The following is a 21786-nucleotide window of genomic DNA, read 5'->3' as shown; positions in this document are numbered from 1 at the left end:
TAATGAAGTCTTGGCTGGAAAGAATGTGAAAATTTGATACCACACAATCTAAAACACTGGCCAGCTACTGTATAATAAATGCATGGAAACACCATGTAAACCTGTGCAGTTAAGATAGAGAAGCATGAAATATAACAATAGAATGCAAAACCTTTTATTACAAAGAGGGAGTACACTGGTCACACAAAGCTTTGTTTTAATAACCCTTCCCTAAATAATGTTTTTAGGCATAAAATCCCACATATTCAATGCAGATCAGGCCAAGCACTATTCCAAAGCGATGGCAAACTTGGAGGAATCCCTCTTGCAGTCTGTGCCCTGATGTCGGATTCACAACTATATGGAAGTGGAAGGAATCACGTTTCTGCAGCTGTGTTATTTCTACTAAAGGGGAATCTTCATCATCTGACAACAATAATGAGGTAAACATTTAGAGATAAAAGGGTCAACACTCTTTGTTAGAAGTGTCCGGTCTAACAGCTGTAAACAGAACAAAAATGAATGAGGATGATAAAATTTACTTTAGAACACAAGACTTTCGATTGGAAGAACAATTTTCAAGTTTAGTACTTTAGGAACATGGAATAAAATTTGATGACAGTTCTCCCTCTTTTCCTAAGGGTGGTCTGTGTATGAATAAATCTGTGACCTAACACAGCAGGTGTGTTGGCACCTGAATCTTGTAGTCATACTCCTTATGATAAAAATTTAATTTCAGAGAAAGAAGCCACAAAAATTGCAGCCTCATAAGAACCTTAGACAAAGAAAGTAATTTATTTAATGCCTGACTGACTGTAGTCTTTGAGGCTACTGGAAGGTACCATGAACAAAATCACTCTTGACAATGCAGTGAGAACAAGGTCTTTTTACTAATGGGAAGCCAAAGAAACCAGACCACATAGGCCCAGTTTGGGGCCTATTGGCTGTTTCCTGTAAAAATTCTGATTAGTCACACTTACTTTATAGAATGAACAATGATTTAAGGATAAAATTAATAATAAAAAATAAGTTAGAACATTAAAAAAAAAAGTCTTACTTGCATGCTGTAGCTAACTGTTGTGGTTACTGATATACTAGAATCTCTAAGCACTTGCAGACTGATTAAAGTTGTCTTCTTATGAGCCACAGCAAAACGAGATCCCACCGCAAAATATACTAAACCATGAGGAGCATCACTTTCAAGGACTGTTATAAAAGCAAATCTGGCACTGCTGTTCAATGCAGCTCCTGTGCTTACAGCATACAGCTCAACAAAAAAATAAGTTTCGAATTCAGGTACCTGTAAATAAAGAGATGATTTTCATATCACTATAAGTCCTACTATTACCTTCAGCTTTAAAAAAAAATATGTATTATTTCATACACACAATAGATTACTTGTAATAACACTTAACCATAAGCATGCTTCCTGAAATATGCAATAAGTACAATGAAATATATCCCAAAAATAATATTGCGACAGGCACTACTCTGTCATGTACAATAATGAAATGTTGGATTTTCACATAGAAATTATTGCAATGAATATCTATTTATACACTACATGTATTGTGGCTGTAAATTTGCCATAGTATATGACAGTAGATTCTCCAAGAGCTCCATAATTCAGATTATGGATTTACATAGATGTACATCTTGTGAAGAATTTGCTCCTTCATTTTCTTTTGCCTTACAAAAAGGCATGTACACTCCTACTCACCTGTGGAAAAACTGCACTGAAGTCTAAGTACGCAGTTTTGAAACTGCAATTAATTAACTTGACTGTATTTGAGTACTGAGCTCAGGTAAAGTTCTGAAAAACATTTTACATACAGCCTTAGTGTTTCAACACTAACAAGTTTATGCATGTTTTACCACCATATCTCAGCAGACTTGAACACTTAACTGAGTTTACTGAAAATCCCAAAGCTTAGAGATACTATCTGATAGACTTTTGTGAGGTTTAAGATCGAGATAAATCTGTCAGTCTGGAAATACAGGATATTGAATTTTAGTGTTCATATGTCAAAGAATTAGCCTAGCCGATTCTGCATTCTTAGAGCTTGTTCACTGAAAATAAGGTAGCAATACTAAATTACAGTATGGCATTCTGCCTCATCTTTGATTTTGTACCTACAGTACAAACATACCATGTTTAGAACTAGACATCTGATTACTAAGATTCCAGAAATTATTGAAAATATGTTATTTGTACCTATTACATGCACTCCTGAAGCAGCAAGATTGCAAAAAATAGTTCTTTACAAGACAAAAGCATCCCCCCCCCAAAAAAAAAAAAAAAAAAAAAAATCATTGGAGACAAGTTTTTTGTTAGCAAACATAGCTTTTTGTTTCAGCTCTAGATTTTTGGAAATCCTACTTTAATTTGAGGAACGCAGGATTAAGCTCTTGACTAGCAAAGTCAGTACAGCTGACTAGGTAAACACTTTCAAAAGCTGGAATATGTGATACCATATGCCATAAAATATGTAAAATATTGATTGAATATATTTACTACTTCATCATTTTGTAATGTATTCGTTACTAATTTATAAGCTGTCTTATGGAAGAACTGGAAGAAGAATTAGGGAATATTTTCAGGGTTAAATAGCATGTATTTTTAATTGACTTGTTAAGTAATTCTTTAAATGGAATGATCTTGACTAATTGATGACGGGCACGAATTTATGTGAATGCCATAGGGAACTTTAGCTTTCCATTAGCACCTGTTAAAGTGGCACACGCTTGTGCTTCACATGGCACAACTGCATGTCTCTGCAGCTGCTGCACTGCGGTCATTAAATAATGATGTCACTCCCTTGGACTAAACAGGTTCAAAATCCCACTTTACTCAGCAAGGCAGCCTGTGACCCACTCATGTATATGTTTTATTTGTTGGCTCCGTAATGTAAAAGTAACATCTGAAGATGAAGAAGGAAAATGGCCCTCTTACTGAATTAAGAGAATGCACCCCATACCCTAGTGGGAAACCACTATTTCCACACATCCTACATCTTGCATTATTTTCAAGAATATAGTCAGAAAAACCACAGAAAACTCATCTTGTCCTTTTTTCATACCCCAGACCTCAGCGTTGGCACTAGCCTGGCTGTTAGGATAATTTCTTGGAAAGTTTCAAACTCTCCACTCTGAAAGAATGGTGAACACTTATCCCTCCTTTCTTAAGGGACTGCTCTAACCACTAGGTGTTCACACAAAAATATTTTTTTCCTTCTCTGTGCTGTGCTTTGTGTTAATTCAATGACGTCTGCATTTCTGAGTGCCAGCTGGGCTTCTCGGGGCTCTTAGGCTTAGGCAGACCCAACTGACAAATGCCAAATGGCTTTAGTGGATGTCGGCTGCTACACTGAACTTTGCTACTCACAAGCTGGATGTGCACAGTGACAGATTTTTAGACACTCAGAGATTCTTATGCTGCTTTATGACTGAATTGAGTTTTCACAGATCATTGTGCTAGATTTAGGCATCTAAAATTATGCACGGGTTGCAATAAAAGCTTTTTTTGTTGAGTGAGATGTTACAACTTACAGGATATGCTGTCCACAAACCACCCTAAGAAGTGCTGTGATAGATGAAAAATTCCCTGTGTGAAGGATAACAGTCCAGTATATGAATTGATATCTCTCTGAAATAACTCTGTTCTATTTCTCTTATTGTTCTACAAAAATGTGAGATTTGCAATTTACTCATCAAACTAAATACTAATCTCCTTTGCAAGTTTTTATCGGTCACAATGGAGGTAGTGCAAGCCTCTAAATAAACATGTATTTGCAGAGGAACTCAGCAGATGTTAAGTTACCACATTCAAACTGCACATCAGTTCAGAGAGGGTTTTTCATCTTGATAAATTGCAGTTCAATGTTACAGAGCTGTACACAACCGAGCAATAATTCCTTACGTTATCAGGTTTTATTTCAATGGAGATGTTGCAGACAGTTTGACCTGCCATGCAGGTAGTGGCTCCCAGCACTGATACAAGCTCATTCTCCAGGTTCATGCCATCCTTCAGAAGGACAACAGCTGTTTTATTAAAGGTCACACGCCAAAAGATCTTCACATCTTCAAAAGCCCTGTAAGCAAACCAAGAGCATACATGTACTGAAGGTGAGAACTATTGTTTTAGAAAACATTAACCGCAGAGATAACATTATTTTTATGTTATTATTCAAAACTTATCACTAGGGAACAAACTACTTTAAAATTTCTCTCTTTTTATTTCAATTCCTTCCTCTGAAATCAGTTTAGTTTACCAAAAAATAATACAGGAAGAAAATAAAGCAATTACAGGCACCCAGGTTCTTCTCAATATTTGTTTCAGAAAACATGGTATTAACTGCATAAAAGACACTGGTGCTTGGAAGACATGGATGTGGCAGAGCACCTTGCTTAATACTATAGTAATCATTTGTCTGGAAAGCCAGGCAGGATTTGTCTTCCCTATAAGTTTAAGGAACTTATAATACTTTCGCATATTTGTTTAAAGTACACATAAATGGGCCACAGATATATGTGTTAATTAGAAAAAAAGTAGTATCTGTGTGAGTGAAGACATAAGCATAGTCCTGACACTTAGGTAACTTCTTTATTGCTCATTTGAGTATGCATACCTAATTATATCACACAGGGAGATGAGAATTTGAGTTACACTTTTAGCAGTCTTTTAGCAGTACTTTACCTTAAGCAAAACTTTCACACTTGCTGCCTTACGGTGTAAGTTGGAAAATACTTTTTTTTTTTTTTTTTTTTTTTTTCCGTTTCTGCTTTATCACAGTACAGTGACAAACCCAATCACATTCACAACTTAAAAGCCCGTTTGCCAAATTCTGGGAAGTTATTAAAGGAGCTGAAAGGCAAAGATTTATTATAAAAATCTATGATAACCTCTTCCACTAACAGCAGCTTCTGTGATTCAACACAGCACACTACAGCGTGTGGGAAGAGCACTTGAATCAGCTGTTGCCTGCACCTGTTTGGTTGCCTCGCGACAATCAGCAGCACTTCTCTGTTTTCTGAGTCTTCATCAAGTACAAGACCGCTTTGTACTTCTGGAATGAATCCCAAAATGCCATTCTGAAGATCACTTCCTATATAGGAAACAGTCCGTGAAAGTAATTAGCAACAAAAGTTAAGCTGAGACTAAATTATAATTTTAGTATGGATAACTGCTAAAAAAATAAAGACTAGGTATCAAAAGCATGCTGCAAATTACCACTTAGGCACACTCCAGGAAAATTTATTTTAATATTTTTATTTCTAATTTACACTCCGTACTTTGCTAGAAATTCAAATGTTGGCATTTCTAAATTTAAATTTAACCAGCAGAATAAGTATTTTTGAAAGTAAATTCCTCACGAGAGTCCTGGCACCATCTACACACAGAAGCTTGTACTTTCAGCAGCAGTCGGCAAACTGGCTGAATTCTGTGTCCCCTGACTTCAAGAGACTGGGTGTTACAGTAGTCTAGAACAATGTCAGAAGCCTTGCTTGTAATGCCCTTATGTGATATCACTTCAGCTGTATTACTTTATGTTTACCATAACCCTTGAGATATATTCTTTCTAAACAGAAATGGCCCCCAGCGTGTCCCCAGATGGACAGCATTGCCACAGCACGTTATGGGATAAAGACGGACCTCCAAGGACACAACTACAGCTTTCTTATTCATCCCAGTGATAACGTTGATGAACCCCTTTATTTTCCCGGATTGTTACATCAGCTTTTCTCCCGCATCTTTAATCAGTGTGTGGAACTAGGGAGCTGCAAATTACCGCTTTGTTCTCATGGGTATGTAAATAACTTCAGTAAAACAGCAGTGGAGGAAAAGAGAACAGGGTTAATGAGGGGAAACTGATGTCTTCACAGTGTCCCATTCCATTTTGCTTCTAAAGGATTTCTCCTTACAGGTAATGATGGCTTTACTCTGCAATTGAAAAGGCAATCTACTTCTGACCCAGTGCTTATTAAATGTCAATATATATACTGAAAATTAACAGAAACTGCTCATTTGCGTATGTGCATGCACAAATATTTAACCTGTGGTATCTTCTTATACAGTTAAATGCAGATATATGCGTTGACCTTTCTCCTCAGCGTAAGTTGTCTCCTGATGTTACTTTACATACTCATTGTACTCAGGGTGTAACTCTAGAGCACGTTAATACATTTCTGTGGGATTCAGTACAAGTTCAAATTCCAACCTGTGCACATATTTCTTCAGTTACCTGCCTGGTGAATTCTAGAGACGTTGCACATGAAGAAACGCGAGTTTTATATGGTCAGCTCTTGCACACATAATTTTGGTTGCTGCATACACTCATACAACAGTTTAATCCTGGTCCTCAATATCTACCTTGTTTTGTTAAGACTATGTCAATACCCAAAACTTACAATAAATGTTGGACCTTACATAGAATTTTGTTGATTAGCCTGAACTGTTCCAATTCCCACTTACTTCTAAAACTTATATATAATGTGGTTAAACTTGGTTTATATTCAATTGACAGATACCTGAAACCTAAGGGAAATGGGAGCTCTGACATAATTTTCTCACAGTAGCATGCAGTGTCTGAAAGAAAAATTCTTCCCTCATGTCTGTGTAAGACCATTCCTATACGCCACCTGCAGAGGATGACCACCCTGCAGATATCAACTGCATAATATCAAAGAACAAAAACAGAAGCTGTTTTGTATACTTTGCACAAACCCTACACAATGTAAAAGTGACAAAATAGCAAAGAAAAAGAAAAAAGCCTGCAATGCTATCACATCTGCAAGAAAAACACTCAAGCTTAGCCTTTTAAGCTTCATGAAGTAAAGCAGGACAAGAACACAGATAAACAGCACCTATAAATGTATTTTGAGCTATGTTGCTAAGGGATACATGGTGGGCTTGGTGCATTAGGTGCTTACTCTGATGTGGAAAACTCAAGATTCGGGAATAGAATACCCTGCTTGTTACCAAATAGAGTTCCAATATTTACATGAAAATTGCTATGAAAACATAAAGGTATTTACTGTTATTTAATTCTGATGTATTTACTAATTTTCTGGAGGAAGAAATATTACCTGCAATAATTACTGTTGCAAAAGCAGAAAATCCATATTCATCCTTTCCTTCCACAATCTGAGCTCCATGTTCAGGATTTGAGAGGAAAACGTAAAACAATTCCTGTCCTTCAGGCTCATCGTCATCAAAAATTTTTATGCACACCTGCTTTTCTCTTTCTCCATTCAGCAAAGTCAGAGAGACTGACTGTTCCTCAAAATCCTCTCCTTCTGTTGCCCATGTGATATTCAATTTTCCATAAACGTTTCCAAAAGGATATGAATCTAGTCCACTCTGTGCACTCACACCCCCAAAGGTTTTAACAGTTACTTCAATATCACCAGTGAAACCCTTGGTCCTTCTGACATGAAGTATCACTGTGTTGGGGGTACTGTTGTTTGCATCTTCTTCAACATAAACGAACTCTGGACCCAAACTTAGTATTCCATGATGAACGTCATTATCCAGGATATTAACTGTTGCAACACTGAAAGCCGGATTCAGACGTGGGCTCCTGGCAGGATTCAGAGGTTGAACATCCAAAACTTCCACAGCAGTCAAATTTACAAAAAAAAATTCCTCCATTTCAGACACAGTGTCATCAACTATTGCTATTTCTATCACAGCGTTTGTCTGAAAATGTAAAAAAATAAGCTCTCCATTGTAGATGGGTATAAAGTCCTCTAGTGGTTTGGCACTTCCTGGAACGGTCTGATAAGTCAGTTTAGTGAGATTACTTTGAAAACCAAACAGTCTTTGTACGTGCAGTGTGACTGCCTGAACATCTTCTTCAACTGAAACAGATCTTGAGTGAAAAGCAAACTGAAATATCCCCATTGGCTCAATTTCAGCTATTGTAAATCCTGATCTGAAACAGAAAAGATAGCAAAGTTGAGGGAGGAAATATGAAGTATGAAAGGTAAAACACCCGAGCAGAATAATTTCCAGTGAACAACCAAAGATGGCTAGAAGAAAAGGGATTAAAAAAACATGTAAGAGTAGAGGGAAGAAGCAACCACACAAAGCAAGATGTAAAGAGGTTCTCTGAAAAAGGTTTTTGCAATGATTGGATTGAACAGCCCTCCACAGGCTTAATGCATCCTAAGTCAGCACAAGATATGGAGTAAAGGGTAAATAAAATAAGGTCTTCCTGAGAAAATGGAGAGGTAAAGGAAAGTATGATGTCTTTCTATTGTAGACACAATGCGGGGAGATACATTACAATATTGTCACCCCAAGTAATACCAGTTTTAACCACTGAACAAACATCCTGTACCAAGTGAAAACTGTGGAGTGAGCAGATGCTAGCAGATCTACAGTTTTAGCCAGGAAGCCAGAGAAGGAAAGGAAGCTGTTTTAAAACTTACACTGGGGCTTTGAAATACTAAGTGCCTCCTCACAATGTTGTTCATCGAAATTTCTTCCAGATCTGAGCCCTATCATCAATATCAGTTCAAGCTCTACTGTGTTCATATTAAATGTATCCGCTTCTCATTAGAAAATAATCATAGAGTCTAAGACTCTTTGTTAAACCTTGGTTCTTATCTCTAGAACTGACCCATTATTCAGTGCTGGTGGCTAACAAATGGCACTACAATTACAGTGAATAATTTTGGTTAAACAAACTAGACCCTTTCCACCACTAAGGGAGCTAAAACCTCTTCAAAGTAATGTCAGCTTTACCTCCTGTGGCACGTAGTCTTAAGTTTGCTAGGAAAAAGGTCATTCTCGTAGACCCAAGGTATTTGACTCACAGAGTAAACAGGTGCTCTGAGGACACCAGTCCACAGGACAGGCACGCCTAGGAGAAAGGGTCAGTCTCAGGAGTTTAGGCATCCAGTTCATTCCTTACTTCCTTCAGATTTCCCAGTGTAAATGTTATATGGTGAAGCCAATACCTTTCTCCATTTGCAGTGTTACTCTATGTCCATCCTTTTCAGACCACTTTTAACTATCAATAAGTAAGAAAGAATGAAAATAGTTTGAAGAAGAGATAACAGTTTAGCTGAGATGGAAAACTACATTCAATGTAATGTTTCTGGTTTTAAGAATCAAAAGGACTTTTTGTAAAAATTAGGAATTTTCAGAGCATTTCTTGATTCATTTTACTTATTTTAAACAATGTTATCTAAGATCTTCTAAATAAATAATTTAAGGACACTAATGAAAACTGTTAGAGTCGCTGTCATCCTTCAGCCTCCTGGCTAGAACTGTTGATCTGGGTTCTTCATCCTCTTGACTGTCTCCATCATTCTAGACACACTCTGGGCATCTTGGAGTCCAGTAATATGAAATGGACTGGAACTGGAGAAAAGCCTCAGTTCTGATAAGGTAAGATCTGCAGCACTGACACTAGTTTCCACCTGAGACAAGGCATACATACTTATCAAAGAGGCACTACAGCTTGTGAGCTACTATAATTTAACAGGGATTTTTATACAGTTTGTGCCTGCATACGGGTCACAATTCTTATGGCATCTGTGAGACTCAAAAGTGTAAGTAATATCCTTACCTCAGGCGAGCCCCACCAGACACATTGCTGTGCACTGCTGCTAAAGTGATGGCAAATGACTCGTGTTTATTTAGGCTTGGAGTGGCTTGAAATGAAATTACTTTGCTTTGCTCACCAGAGGAAAATAAAACAGTACCTGAAGGAAAAGAGAGTGTGAGAGAGAGCACAAGTCAAAATCACTAAACAAGAATCCTCTTTTTACCTGTGAACCTGCTGATAAGGACTTTAACCACAACTCCACTACATTTAGGAAGAAGCAACATGCACAACAAGGGTCTTTCCTATATAAAGCTGTGCTTCAGGGGCATAGCATTGTGCCTGCCTCCCAGACCTGTATCTGTGAAGCTTACTTCTTTTTTTGCTCATCAAGTAAACATAGCCCTTACGGATAAAAATTAGACCATACAATTTCATTCTAATGACTCTTCATTAATACAGGGAGCATTTAGAGGTACGAATGACTAGAAGGTGGTATCATCACTTACGCAACTTTCATAGCTGTTTCCTCAGGAAAGTACTTACCAAATGGAGGAGTAATATTGCCTGGCTGAGCGAAGCCCGTGATTAGGTCTGGTGGGTATCCCGAAATCCAGCTAACTGTTACAGAGCCATAAACTCCTTGTCTGGTTATGACAGCTTGGCCTGTCCCTGCTACGATGTCTGTAAGTCGTAAAGTCACAGATTCAAAGCCAACCTGTGGAAACGTAGCAGATTTTGTTATAGAAAAATGGAATAAAAATGGGCAATAACATATGTGAAAGCATACTATGTTTTGTAAACCAGGCATTTTACAATGATTATGCGTGCATACAGATGTATGTTGGTACATCTATATGCATGTCTGTATATTTATACATACTTCTTTCACAACTCTTTAACAATACTTCTAAATCTTAGATTTCTCAGTATTAGATCTCCAGGAAAAGGAACCGGTATGACTAACATTTCAGTACTGAAAACACTGAATAGAGCATTCTGTGTCTGTTTAAAAGAAAAACAAACCAACCTGCCCTTCACCGGCAATAGCTGTAGTTTTATATATATACACAGAGATTTAAAATAAATTATTCATTGTGCATCCAGTGAAAAGTAAGCTGTTGCCACATGAAATTGTTCACAGAATTATTCTTGCTAGTATGATCTACTTTTCTTTTTCTCTGAGCAGCAAATGGGACTGAAAGAATAATTTGCACATTGTAAAAGCAATGATAAATGGATATGGTAGTGAACAACGGTTACAGAAAGACCCTTTGAATTAAGTTCAATTACAAATTAAAAGACAGACCAATTAAAAATCATTAAATAAAAACTTCAATAAAATTTAAGGGGTAGAAACCTCAGCATGCTATTGTCTGCCTGACATACAAAAAGGGAACTGTAGCACATATACCATATCAGGACAGGCAAATTCTCTTTTCTCACTCTCATACAGCGTAAAGAAATGGAAAATTTCCCACTCAGTGATTAGCCAGATATACTGTCAATTGCATTAAAACCCAGCACGGCCTTCGTTCCTTTTTCCATGTAATACCACACACATGCTGCTATCTGCTTTGGGGCTGCTATACCTAAAGGAATGACATCATCCAGAATTAGTTATTCTCCTTTAAATGTCAGAACTTCCATTTCATGTAAACAGAAGTATAAATTAACCGTAATGTTTGGACTATTTATATTTTACAGATGAAGAAACATTTTCAAACTGTATTAACAGGTATCTATAAGAATTTGTACCACAGAAAATATAATATGCAGTGCAAGTAATAACTGCAAAAGTCTTGTCAGTCATTAAGTTGGTTGCAACGATGAAAACTTAAGGAGTCAGTTGAATCCTTCCAGCAGCTATCTTTGTAATGAAGTGTACCTTCCTTCCGTGGTAGGAGCCACTCTACTGACCTGTGAATTGGCAGCTTCCTCAGGAATAAGCAGAACAGCTGACTTTGCTTTTCCTAATATTTTAGGCACATCCTTGGCACTTCCCGTAACCAGGCTTACATTAATCAGTTCCAGAGTAAAATTCAAGCCCAGTAAAATAAATGCCTTTGAGAGAGAGAATTTAATTAAAAAGGTAGAAATTTAATTCCCCTAAAAACATGATTTCCACCAGTTCAAATAATTAAGTAGCAGGACAGTCTGCAGATTTTGTTCTACTTCCATACAAAAATCAGTGTTTTCAAGTCAAGTGTTTTGCAGATTATGTTTCTCAAAATAAATACAGCTAAAACATCAGTATTTTGAATGTGATTTACCAGCAGTTTGTTGGAATGTGTGGCAACTATTGCCATTCTAATAAATTCTATCTATCACAACTTGATTTTGATCCTTAGGATTAAAAAGATGCAAGATGGATATAAAAGGATGTAAGTGTGGATGTAATACTGTGATAATAATAAGAAAGAACTGCAAGTCAATTTATCTGCTGCTTCATGAGTCAGGAATGACAGAACACTATTTACAATCCAAAAGAGAAACTGGAGGAAATATTTGCATACATATAATAATAAAATATTGAACTGATAGTAATGCAAAGCAATGATGGAAGGAAACACTGAGTATTTGAATACATGCATAGCAGTGATTTTGCAATTATTATCTGGAAATGTGATATTTGAACCCAGTTCTATTCAATAAATAGGAAATCCATAAAACAAAAACTCTCTTTTCAGCTTCTTTGCTGATGCTATGGAGAGCTTAGTATCTTATCTATATTGTGATGAACACAAATGGAAACAATAGGTATCACGGGAGCTAAAAGGATAATACGGACCTGGTTGCTTATTGGCACTCTTTTCACTCCAAAGCTGGCACCATCTTTTATGGTGAGGTATCCCACCTCATTCTCAGGTTCAATTAGCACTTCTTCATGATGAGACATGATACGGTACTCCACAACCACTTCTCCAAATGCCCCAGCATGCCGAGTTACATTAATCTGAACATACCGATCCAGGTTCCTCTCTACGAACACTGACTGCTGATCAGAGTACAGGGCAAACACTCCGTAAGGATCATCATTTGCAAACACGTTGATCTTTGAAATTCTTTTCTCTTCATCTAAATCTGCTCCGCCTTCTACTGAAACCAGCTGCACCACATAGCTTTCATCCAGTTCTGGAACATCATCAGGTAACAGGTAGATGGTTATCTCAGCCGTGCTCTGCTGGTCAGCAATGACAACAGATCCCTCTGTCACAAGAAAGTCACCTGTGATGTCAGATTCACTCTGTATTTCCCAGTAAACCTGAAATGAGTTTAGAAAATGCAGAGAACGAAAGCAAAATCACCCACGGAGTCAGAAACTTCCATACTCAGGATTCAGTATAGGTAGGATATCAAACAGATTGGTTTTAAAGGGCAAAATAAAAATTGGTTTTAGGAATGTATAGAGAGAAGCACACACTCCTAACAAAAGTGTGTTCCTCTAACAGTACTGTCAATGTAAGGATTTCCTTTGGATATATTTGGAAGATTTATTTAAAACTATATGAAATCTCTGAGCATTTTTTGGAAATTATTTCTATTTTTACACCAAGATATCCTTGAATGTTTTCCCCATTTCTAAGATTCTTCACATCAGAAAGGGGTGAAGAGTTCTCATTAAACAGAGCAGATACTTTTATTAATTGATTTTTTTAAAAAAAATTAAAACAAGGACCTGTTAAAATTCTGACTTCTAAACAACTTTAGGAAAATCAATGTGAGTGATTGTTCAGAAAAGTCTGATTCTTACCCTTAAATACATCTGGAAAAAAGTAAATTGTGCACATCTCAAAGAAAGCTCACTATGAAAGTACGGTGTCTTTTGTCCTCCCATCAAAAGCACATGGTGAGAGGGAGAGAGAAAATGAAAGAAGCACTGCAGTACTGTTTTTCTTTTATTTATTTTTTTTTTTCCTGACCAGGGAAGACTGAATCTGACTCTCCAAACCACAAGTATGAGGGCTGAGCCCTTGCTAAATTCAGTCTAAAAGGCAACATTTCAAAAATGAATTTGAAAAACAAGCAATTGAAAGGCACAGAATAAGATATTCCTCCATACATTGATCCTGAGGATTATTTCAGATCATACTGTTTATTAGGAAAAGAGTGAGAGTACCGTTATGTTTCCCAGAGTGCCTTGAACTCGTCTGACAAACAGGGTAATACTTTGCGGCCCTTCCACTGCTGAGGGTTCTGTATAGTTTTTCTCAGTTAATGATTCAGGAGCAAACTGTACAATTCCATTGGGATCACCAAACTTCTGTATCTGTAAAAAAGTAAACAAACAAAAATCAGAAATGTAGAGCGAGTTGCATTCTTGTTCAAACCACCGAGATTTTCATTGCTAGATGCTAAAGGGCAGGTATCTATTAGTTCCTCCTACTGAGTTTTCTTCTCTTTAGAAGAGTCAAGAGTACATTAGTAGTTAGAGACTGAGAGAATGAAAAAAAATATAACAGCAGACAGGGCCACCGAGTTATGAGAAGGGAGTGATATCAAGCCCATGCGCACACAGACACACACGCGAATGCACATGTGAAATACGAAATCTGTGGGTGACTTGCTCTTTTGTGACATCCTATAGTGCTAAAGAAGTTTAAGCAGGACCTAAACTGGAGTCAAGATGATACTAAAAGACAGCAGAGAAAATATGAGTGTCCCCTTTTCCGTTTTCAGTCCCCCTGTCCATGGAAGTAAAGGACAGAGTTGTATTTCAGATGCTGTATCTGAATATTTTTATGTGAAAGCAGGAAGCACCTTGGGGTAGTGTACAGAAACTCTTCTAACATTATCAGTTTGGAAACTCAGCCCTCGGGGCTAGAGCTCCGCCACATCCATCTGTGTGAATCGCTAGCTGCAACAAGAATTCACGGTGAACTGAAGCAACGTCAGTGCCTACTGAGAAGCCAGTTTATTGGCATGCAGGGTGAAACGGTCCAGTCCAAGGAATAAACGTGGGGCCCTGAAGGACAAACTGAGGACTCTGTGGAAATAGGAGCTAATTCCATCCACACTCTACAGACCAGAAAAAAAAAAAAAAAAATCAAAATCCTATTTCTAGGAAAGTTTTTTTTTTTTGAGCGTTTCTTATAACAACCTTATAAACATTTCCTTAGTTGCAGTGTCCCTACAGCAATAATTTGACAACTCCCTCTGCCTTGCCCCGCAAATTTCTGCATTTCTCTTGCTCTGCAACAGTCAAATTCTCTCTTTTATATATTATGGCTGGAGCAGAAGAGGTCAAGAAGGGATGAATAACAAACTGACATTTAGAAATGAGGACCCAGTCCATGCTCTCTCCAAAGAGAACCACAGAAATCTGCAAATCAGAGGGCCAGGCCAGGGGTTATACACCAATCTTTACTGACAGATTCTTTGCCTTCTTTTTTAAGAAGTGAAGCTGTAACAACGCACCAAAGTAGTACAAGGGACAAAAAAGCCAAATGACAAACTATGAAATAATTACTAATTTTTAAAATCCTTGAAGGATAAATACCAATATCAACAGAGATCTCAAGAAAGAGAAGCAGTAATGACTTACTATTAATGCAATGCTGTTTGCCTTAGGATCTATTTCTGTTTCACCTTTCACAAGGCTCAGTCTAATAATGAAGATCTCCTGAACTTCAACTTCTTCGTGAGGAAAGATCTGTAGATTAATAGCTCTGAGACCTCCTTCTCCTTCTCCAAAATAAAATGATCCATTCACAGGGTCACCAATGTCACTATTCAGGGGAGATAAAACCTCTTCTGAATTGGGTCCCAAGATGTCCCAATTAATCTGTGGAAAATATCAGTTTCAGATTTAGAGTGGTAATATATTATAAAAGCCTCGCAGGTGGAAAAATGACAGCGTAGCACAAGTGACATAAAAATTGTTGTAACTAGCTATGTTTAAATCTTTGCTATTAATACAGGATACAAAATATTAATAATGAATTCTATGTGTGAAAATATATAATCCTTTGGAAAAACAGAGATGACAAATTGCAAGTGAAAACTTTGTAGTGTTAGCTAGCCACAATGCCAGTTTATGAAACTCTACATATTAGTAATAGAAAAGAAACTGAGATTTCCTTAGCACATAACAGGAAACACACAGGCCAGTTTCTATTTCTCTCCCTTTCGTGATTTCTTTTGCAAAGCTCCCCAAATGAGTATTCATGATCAAAACCACTCCCTGTGAGATGTGATAACAAGACACAAGATGACAAATATTTTCTCAAGAGTCTGCAATAAAATTTTTTTAATCGCTCAAATGATGATCCATACTTCTTCAGCCTGATTAAAAGCTAGAATATTTTCAGAATTTCCCACAAATTAGTTGCTTTTGAGGTCATATTCAGCACTTTTCAATTATTATTTTGTCCATTTCAATTGTTTTCCATTTTTTTTCAAACGACTCCTAGAAAACTTCAAAGAAGGCCAAGGCAATTTTTATATGGGGAGAGGAGGAGCTGTTGGCCTTTACGGACAATCTTCCAGTTCCAGGACTGTGAAAGGCCTACCTTGGTTCACATCCATACCTTTACTTTGTCAGTGGTCTGTAGAGAGTAAAGAAAAGCCACCTAGAAAACTGTCAGTAAACAATTTATTGAAAAAAAATTTGACCATCTTTAGGAAGTAATTCAAGGGAATTAAATTGTTAGTGGTGACGGATGAAATTAACCATACTTTTGATGGGATTAGGAGCTAGTTCAAAACAAAGTACGGAAGACCATAATAAAAGAAAGTAAGCAGGAGAAGAAAAAGATTAAAAAGGGAGCAACATTTACTGTTATACTGCAACTATATGAAATTCATGCTTAATGAAAAGCAGCAACTATCCTGTCAGAAATCAATCACAAAGAAGCTCTTGAAGGAGAATGAAGGAGGTTTTTGACCTAGTGACTGGAAAGCATTCAGTCTTTGACAGTCAGGGCCCACCTGTGTCTCCCCTAACAATCTTCCAGTCCTTTCCAGCACCAGGGACACTGCCATGAGTGTATCAGGATTGGGAAGAATAATTCGGCTTTGGTTGAGAAACCGGACGATGCCCTGGGGGGAGTCACTTTTGGCAATAGTGACCTGGCTCACTAGGTGGAGCCCAAGGACTGCTCCACCAGTGGCTCCTGTCAGCTGGATTTCAAATTGCTCTTCAAATTCACTGCATGGAAAAAGAAAAAGAGATTCTGAGATGTCCAAGAAACAAAATAAAACTGCACTCAGTGGTGCAATCATGCATCCAACTGGATCTGTTTAGAGTCATACAGAAGCCCTCTCCGTAAGCCTACAGCAGAAGATTCCTCCCATTTGTGTAGAATGATGCAATGATGGTGATATCTAAAATAAAAATAATGTCCTATTTTCTATTCAAGTAAAAAAGAGATAAAATATTTTATTATTCTATTAACACCATAATTTCCGCTAATGGACTTAAAAAAAAATGTATCTGCATAAAATTTAACAGGAACTATTGGAACTCTAACGATAATTTCTTCCCCCCCCCCCCCCTTTAAATTTAGGTGATTTTTCAGCACTGAGGAAATTTGTTTTTCAATTCCAACTCTACACACAGCCATATGGCATGCGCTAAAAAAGAATTCCTGAGAAGTAAATAAGAAATAAATATCCGAAAAATTAGTTACCTTTCTTCATCATCTATAATAGAAATATAAATAAAAGTCTGGTTCTGTCCATGATGAAAAATGACAGAATTATTATGGACTACATAGTCAACACCATCGGGAAGTGCAGAAATACTTCGAGAAAGAAAATCAGCTGTAACATAGCCGTAAGTTCCACGTCTTCTCACAACAGGAATCATGATTAATCCAGCATCCTCTTCCACTGCAAGAATAGTTGAGAAAAAGTTATTTTATTTCAAAATTCATGCCATAACCACAGACATCTTCTAAACCACAGTGAAAACTTAATGTAAACTTACCCTGTAGAAGGATATACTGTGGCTCAAATTCTATAATGCCTTCTGCATTATCACTTTTTGCTATAGTAACTCGTACCATGGAGATATTTCCTATTATTGGAGGCTGATCCATCTGTAGACCATTTTCTTTTACGGTAAAATCAAATCCACTTGCAAGAACATAAAAAAGAAAATTACATAAAAATTCTTGTGAATTTATTAAGATGCAGGTATGACAATTTGCAATTACTACAAATACTTTCATTTTCTCACAGTTATCACTGATGAATTTCTGGTCACACTTTTTTAAAGTATTACATATGCAAAAAATATTAGTATATTCACAGAAATGTGCATCTTTCATTTTTTCTTTCTCATTTTATCTTCTTATTTGAAATTCATGCAACATGACAACTTTTATGGAATCTGTGGACTTCTAACTTTAATCAAACCCAATCGGCAAAATCTTTACACTAATGCCAAAAGAAATGCGTTCCCCATACATCCAATTTCTATTATAATTAATAATATCTGAGCTGTCTTATGAAATTTTACTGAAATCCAGTGGTGACTTTAAGAAGGTAGATCAGATTCCAAATATAGTTTGTTCTTCTGCTTGTAGTCAATCAAAGAGGAATTTTATCTTTACCTTCCTTGGAGTTCCACTTCTGTAATCATCACTGAAAAGTCTTCAGGACCTTCAGGAAAGTCATCATCATGAATTTCAACCAAAATCATTTTACTCTCCTCGTGTTCTTCAAACAACAGTTCCCTTACTGTGGGAGTGAAATCAATTCCCTCCACTGCAGTCCCATTTATTATCTGAAAGCAAAGACGCACTTTGCCATAGGATCCCCTGGAACGCACAACAGTGATGTTAACCTGAGGGAAAGAGGATATCTTCTTTAAAAAATGGCTTTGTTTTTCTGTTACAGTTGCCTCTAGGAGCATGTTCTAAAGGCATCTTTTCAATGGTTCTGTCAGGTAACAACAATTTGCTTTAGCAAGTACAGAGTACACATAACTTAGCAGAGAATTAGAGTATTAAAAAACCACAGAAGCCTCAGACAGCCATTCTGGAGACTGTGCTATGATAAATGTAGAATAGATCTTCGATTTTTTTTTTTCCTAAAGTTAAGCATAGATCTAGCAACAATATTGATATCACCAATATTTTACATAAGAAGGAATTTTAATCTAATACCCATTTTTCTTCTTCTGTTGTTTGCAATAGTTCCCGTGAAAATGTAAACTCCCCGTATGGAAAATCACTGGCAGCCATGGTAATATTTGCTGTGCTGCTAGATTCATTTATGAGTCCTCCATGACTGATTCCAGTTAGTTGAAACTGGTAGTAACGCTTCTCCTCCGGATGGTTGTCATCTACAGCCTAGGGAGAAGAACCAATGAAAGCTAGAAGGGTTTAAACCATTTCCAGGGAGAGAGGTATAACTGATTTCTAAGCAAGATACTAGCTGAATAAAAGGAAGAACATGAAATAACTACTGTTGTGAAACATCTCATATACCTGTATTAGAACAACTGCTGCAGACTGTCTATCTCGCATTGTCAAGGTCCCCGATGTCTCAATAAATTCTGTATGATGAGGAGGTGTTATATTCCAATATATTGTGATCTCACCAAAAATCCCTGGGCCACGTGTCAGGCTGCAGGTAAGAACACAAACACAGATTTCATTTTCTACCTTTAATATCTGATATCCAATCCAGACACAGGGAGTATATCATATTGTTGTGCATGAAATAAATATCAGCACTGTGAAGCTTGAGTTTTAATATTTTAAGTCATTATTGGGATCTTTCCAATTCCCTCTTAGAGTAATAACATTTCTGAAGTTCTGTTTTATTTCCCTGTGTTGTGGAGGCATCTTGATCTGTATTTCTACCACGAAGTCAAGGCAGCATGAGAAGCTGTTCTGTTGCTTATATTTGCTGGTTCGCCAAGGGAAATTGTCATAATCCTTTTTTCCAATACTCTCAGAAGGTAACATCTTAATTTTTTCATCCTGTTTTCAGCTGACTGAATACAGTGAAATAACTGCATCTTGTTTCAACTAAAAACCCAGCTGACACTTTAGTTATGCCAGCCATCATAGCAATACACTGAAAACAGTTCAGGCACCAATCCTCAACGGAATCCTAAGAAGCACAAAGCACCTTGAAACGTTATTGATTCCCTTCCCCCTTCCTTTCATTAGAAACCTCTTTCCTTTAATGCATCAGTGTTGCAAATAATTTGAAGACTGAGTGGAATATTTGGAGCTCTCCAGTAATACGGAAAAGACACATACACACATAGTATATCCTGCCCTTCTTTAAAAACAATCATCGAATTTTAAAAATAGTTCTGATTTCAGAAGTGATCATGAAATGTAGCACTCAAGAAATTCGTGCCAAATGTGGAGTCTCATAACTTTTGAAACTGAGCTGTTGACCGTCCTTTGGAAAAATGAGTGATGTACCCACCTAATCAGAGCAGTTCCGTTATAATTTCCTGAAGGTTCTCCAATCAGAACATTCCTGGATGAATGGGCTATCCCAATGACCCCAGAAGCTCCTTCATCACCCACAATAATGATGGTTGCCACACCTATGAAAAGAACAAAGCTCTCTTAGTAATTGAAAAATAACTAACGAGCTAATTTTTGTAAATTTTGTGAAACAAGTGGTCAAGCACTGGCTTCCCAGAGAACCCACGGAATCCCCATCCTTGGAGAGATTGAGAATTTGAGTGGACAGGGGACTCAGCAACCCGATCTAATTGTGAAGTCTCCTGTTCCCTGAGCAGGGGTTTTTCAACTACATGACACCCCTGGATGGTCCCTTACAAAGGAAATTATTCTGCAGTTCTTAAAATTCTGAACCAGGTTTTGGTTTTTGCTTCTTTTTGTGCAAGAATTCTTTACGACCAATGTTAACTGAACACAAAAGTCTACACCAATTAATTCTGAATGAAAAATTATGATCTAAAATTCTCCGATTTCTTCAGACAACAAAACAACTCAGGAAAAAAGACTGACAGTCCAAATTGCTACCAGCTAACTGCATACATACACAATCTATAACCACTGAAGATTAAAAAAAAAATATGAACAGACTTACTAGAATTTTCATAAGAAATATCTCAAAACAGAATGTAATGAACTGATTTCTTTACCATTTACAGGGGATATCTCTGCATCACCAGTAGAGACTAGCTGAATGGTAAATGTTTCATTCCCCTCCAGCAGACCATCTTGTACCGCATGTAAAACAATCAACTTCTGGGATTCACTCTGTGTCACATAATGACCAGAAGAGATATATATACACACACATTAAACAAAACTAAACAAAGTATGGTATTATATAAAAGAAGTTTTTTCTTTAACACATAAAGAGTTAACCATGCATATGCTTGCTATATTCTGTAATATTTTTAAAATATGGCATTTCTGATTAGGCTGAAATGTAGTAAAAACTGCCTCTCAAACATTGTGTGCCGCCTCAAAAATACCCTGGCTATTTTCAAGTGAATAACAGTTGAAATTGCTTTTAAATTGAATTCACATAGAAGTTTTCAACTTAGAGGAAACTTTCTATAAAAAATCTTTTCCATCTCAAAGTGCATATTCAATAGAACACACACATTTTAAGGATTAACGTCATTAAGATTAGATATATTAGGTTATAGAAAATTCCTGTCTGATCCACATTTTTGTCAGTGGTCAGTAGCAAATGCTTAAAATGAGAATATAGGAAAAAAAGTAGGTACACACTGTATAACCATTAGTACACCATATATACATACTTGTATTCTTACATGTATGCATATATAAGAACTTTGGGAAGAAAAAAAAAAAGTGTCCAGGCCTATCAGTAGAGAAAGGACAGCAAAATGGTTGCAAAACTTTGCCAAATACTGGTGGTCTTACCAAAGAAAGCTATTTTCCAGCTGATTCAAAGAAACACTGATACACCTATTTGTGTAATGCAAAATAGCCTTGTACAGACAGAATAGATTATGCTTTATGTTAAAACACTTTTTTTCATTAAATGTTTTGAGTAGACTGTAAAAGGCCAATATGAAGATAACAATAGTTTGACAATAGCCAATATTTCAGATCCTCCTTCGGAGTTTTAACTTGCCATGACATACAAATCAAATAACACTGTCCAGTTTGAAACTCACTAGGGTGTTTTATTATTTATTTTTTTAAATCTGCAGATTTTGAGCATTCATTTATCCTTCTCAGCCTTTCAATATCGATTTTCTCCTTCAGTTGTCTGATACTGCAATGGAATAAATGTTTCTGTAATCATTTTTGACATTCAGCACATTTTT

General features: G+C 36.8%; 1 protein-coding gene across 8 annotated transcripts in view; it reads right to left on the bottom strand.

The window, feature by feature from the left end:
- ADGRV1 (adhesion G protein-coupled receptor V1) overlaps positions 1 to 21786 on the bottom strand; it is a 308947-nt gene that overhangs the window by 170599 nt on the left and 116562 nt on the right. For 7 of the 8 annotated variants that reach the window (XM_074932928.1, XM_074932935.1, XM_074932934.1 and 4 more), the window contains 18 exons: positions 20620 to 20737; positions 19929 to 20052; positions 18971 to 19109; positions 18647 to 18832; positions 18092 to 18324; positions 17464 to 17612; positions 17165 to 17366; positions 16464 to 16683; positions 15079 to 15318; positions 13654 to 13803; positions 12325 to 12798; positions 11454 to 11597; positions 10080 to 10251; positions 9558 to 9693; positions 7066 to 7913; positions 4967 to 5084; positions 3899 to 4070; positions 1037 to 1279 (listed from right to left, as the gene is read on the bottom strand). In XM_074932928.1, coding sequence (XP_074789029.1) covers positions 1037 to 1279; positions 3899 to 4070; positions 4967 to 5084; positions 7066 to 7913; positions 9558 to 9693; positions 10080 to 10251; positions 11454 to 11597; positions 12325 to 12798; positions 13654 to 13803; positions 15079 to 15318; positions 16464 to 16683; positions 17165 to 17366; positions 17464 to 17612; positions 18092 to 18324; positions 18647 to 18832; positions 18971 to 19109; positions 19929 to 20052; positions 20620 to 20737 — 4068 coding nt within the window. The remainder of the gene's footprint in view (positions 1 to 1036; positions 1280 to 3898; positions 4071 to 4966; positions 5085 to 7065; positions 7914 to 9557; positions 9694 to 10079; positions 10252 to 11453; positions 11598 to 12324; positions 12799 to 13653; positions 13804 to 15078; positions 15319 to 16463; positions 16684 to 17164; positions 17367 to 17463; positions 17613 to 18091; positions 18325 to 18646; positions 18833 to 18970; positions 19110 to 19928; positions 20053 to 20619; positions 20738 to 21786) is intronic. The other variant, XM_074932932.1, reaches the window with a different exon arrangement.

Source organism: Athene noctua, chromosome Z, assembly GCF_965140245.1.
Source record: "Athene noctua chromosome Z, bAthNoc1.hap1.1, whole genome shotgun sequence".
NCBI classification, from domain to species: Eukaryota; Metazoa; Chordata; class Aves; order Strigiformes; family Strigidae; genus Athene; species Athene noctua.
This window is presented reverse-complemented; position numbering and strand designations above follow the sequence as displayed.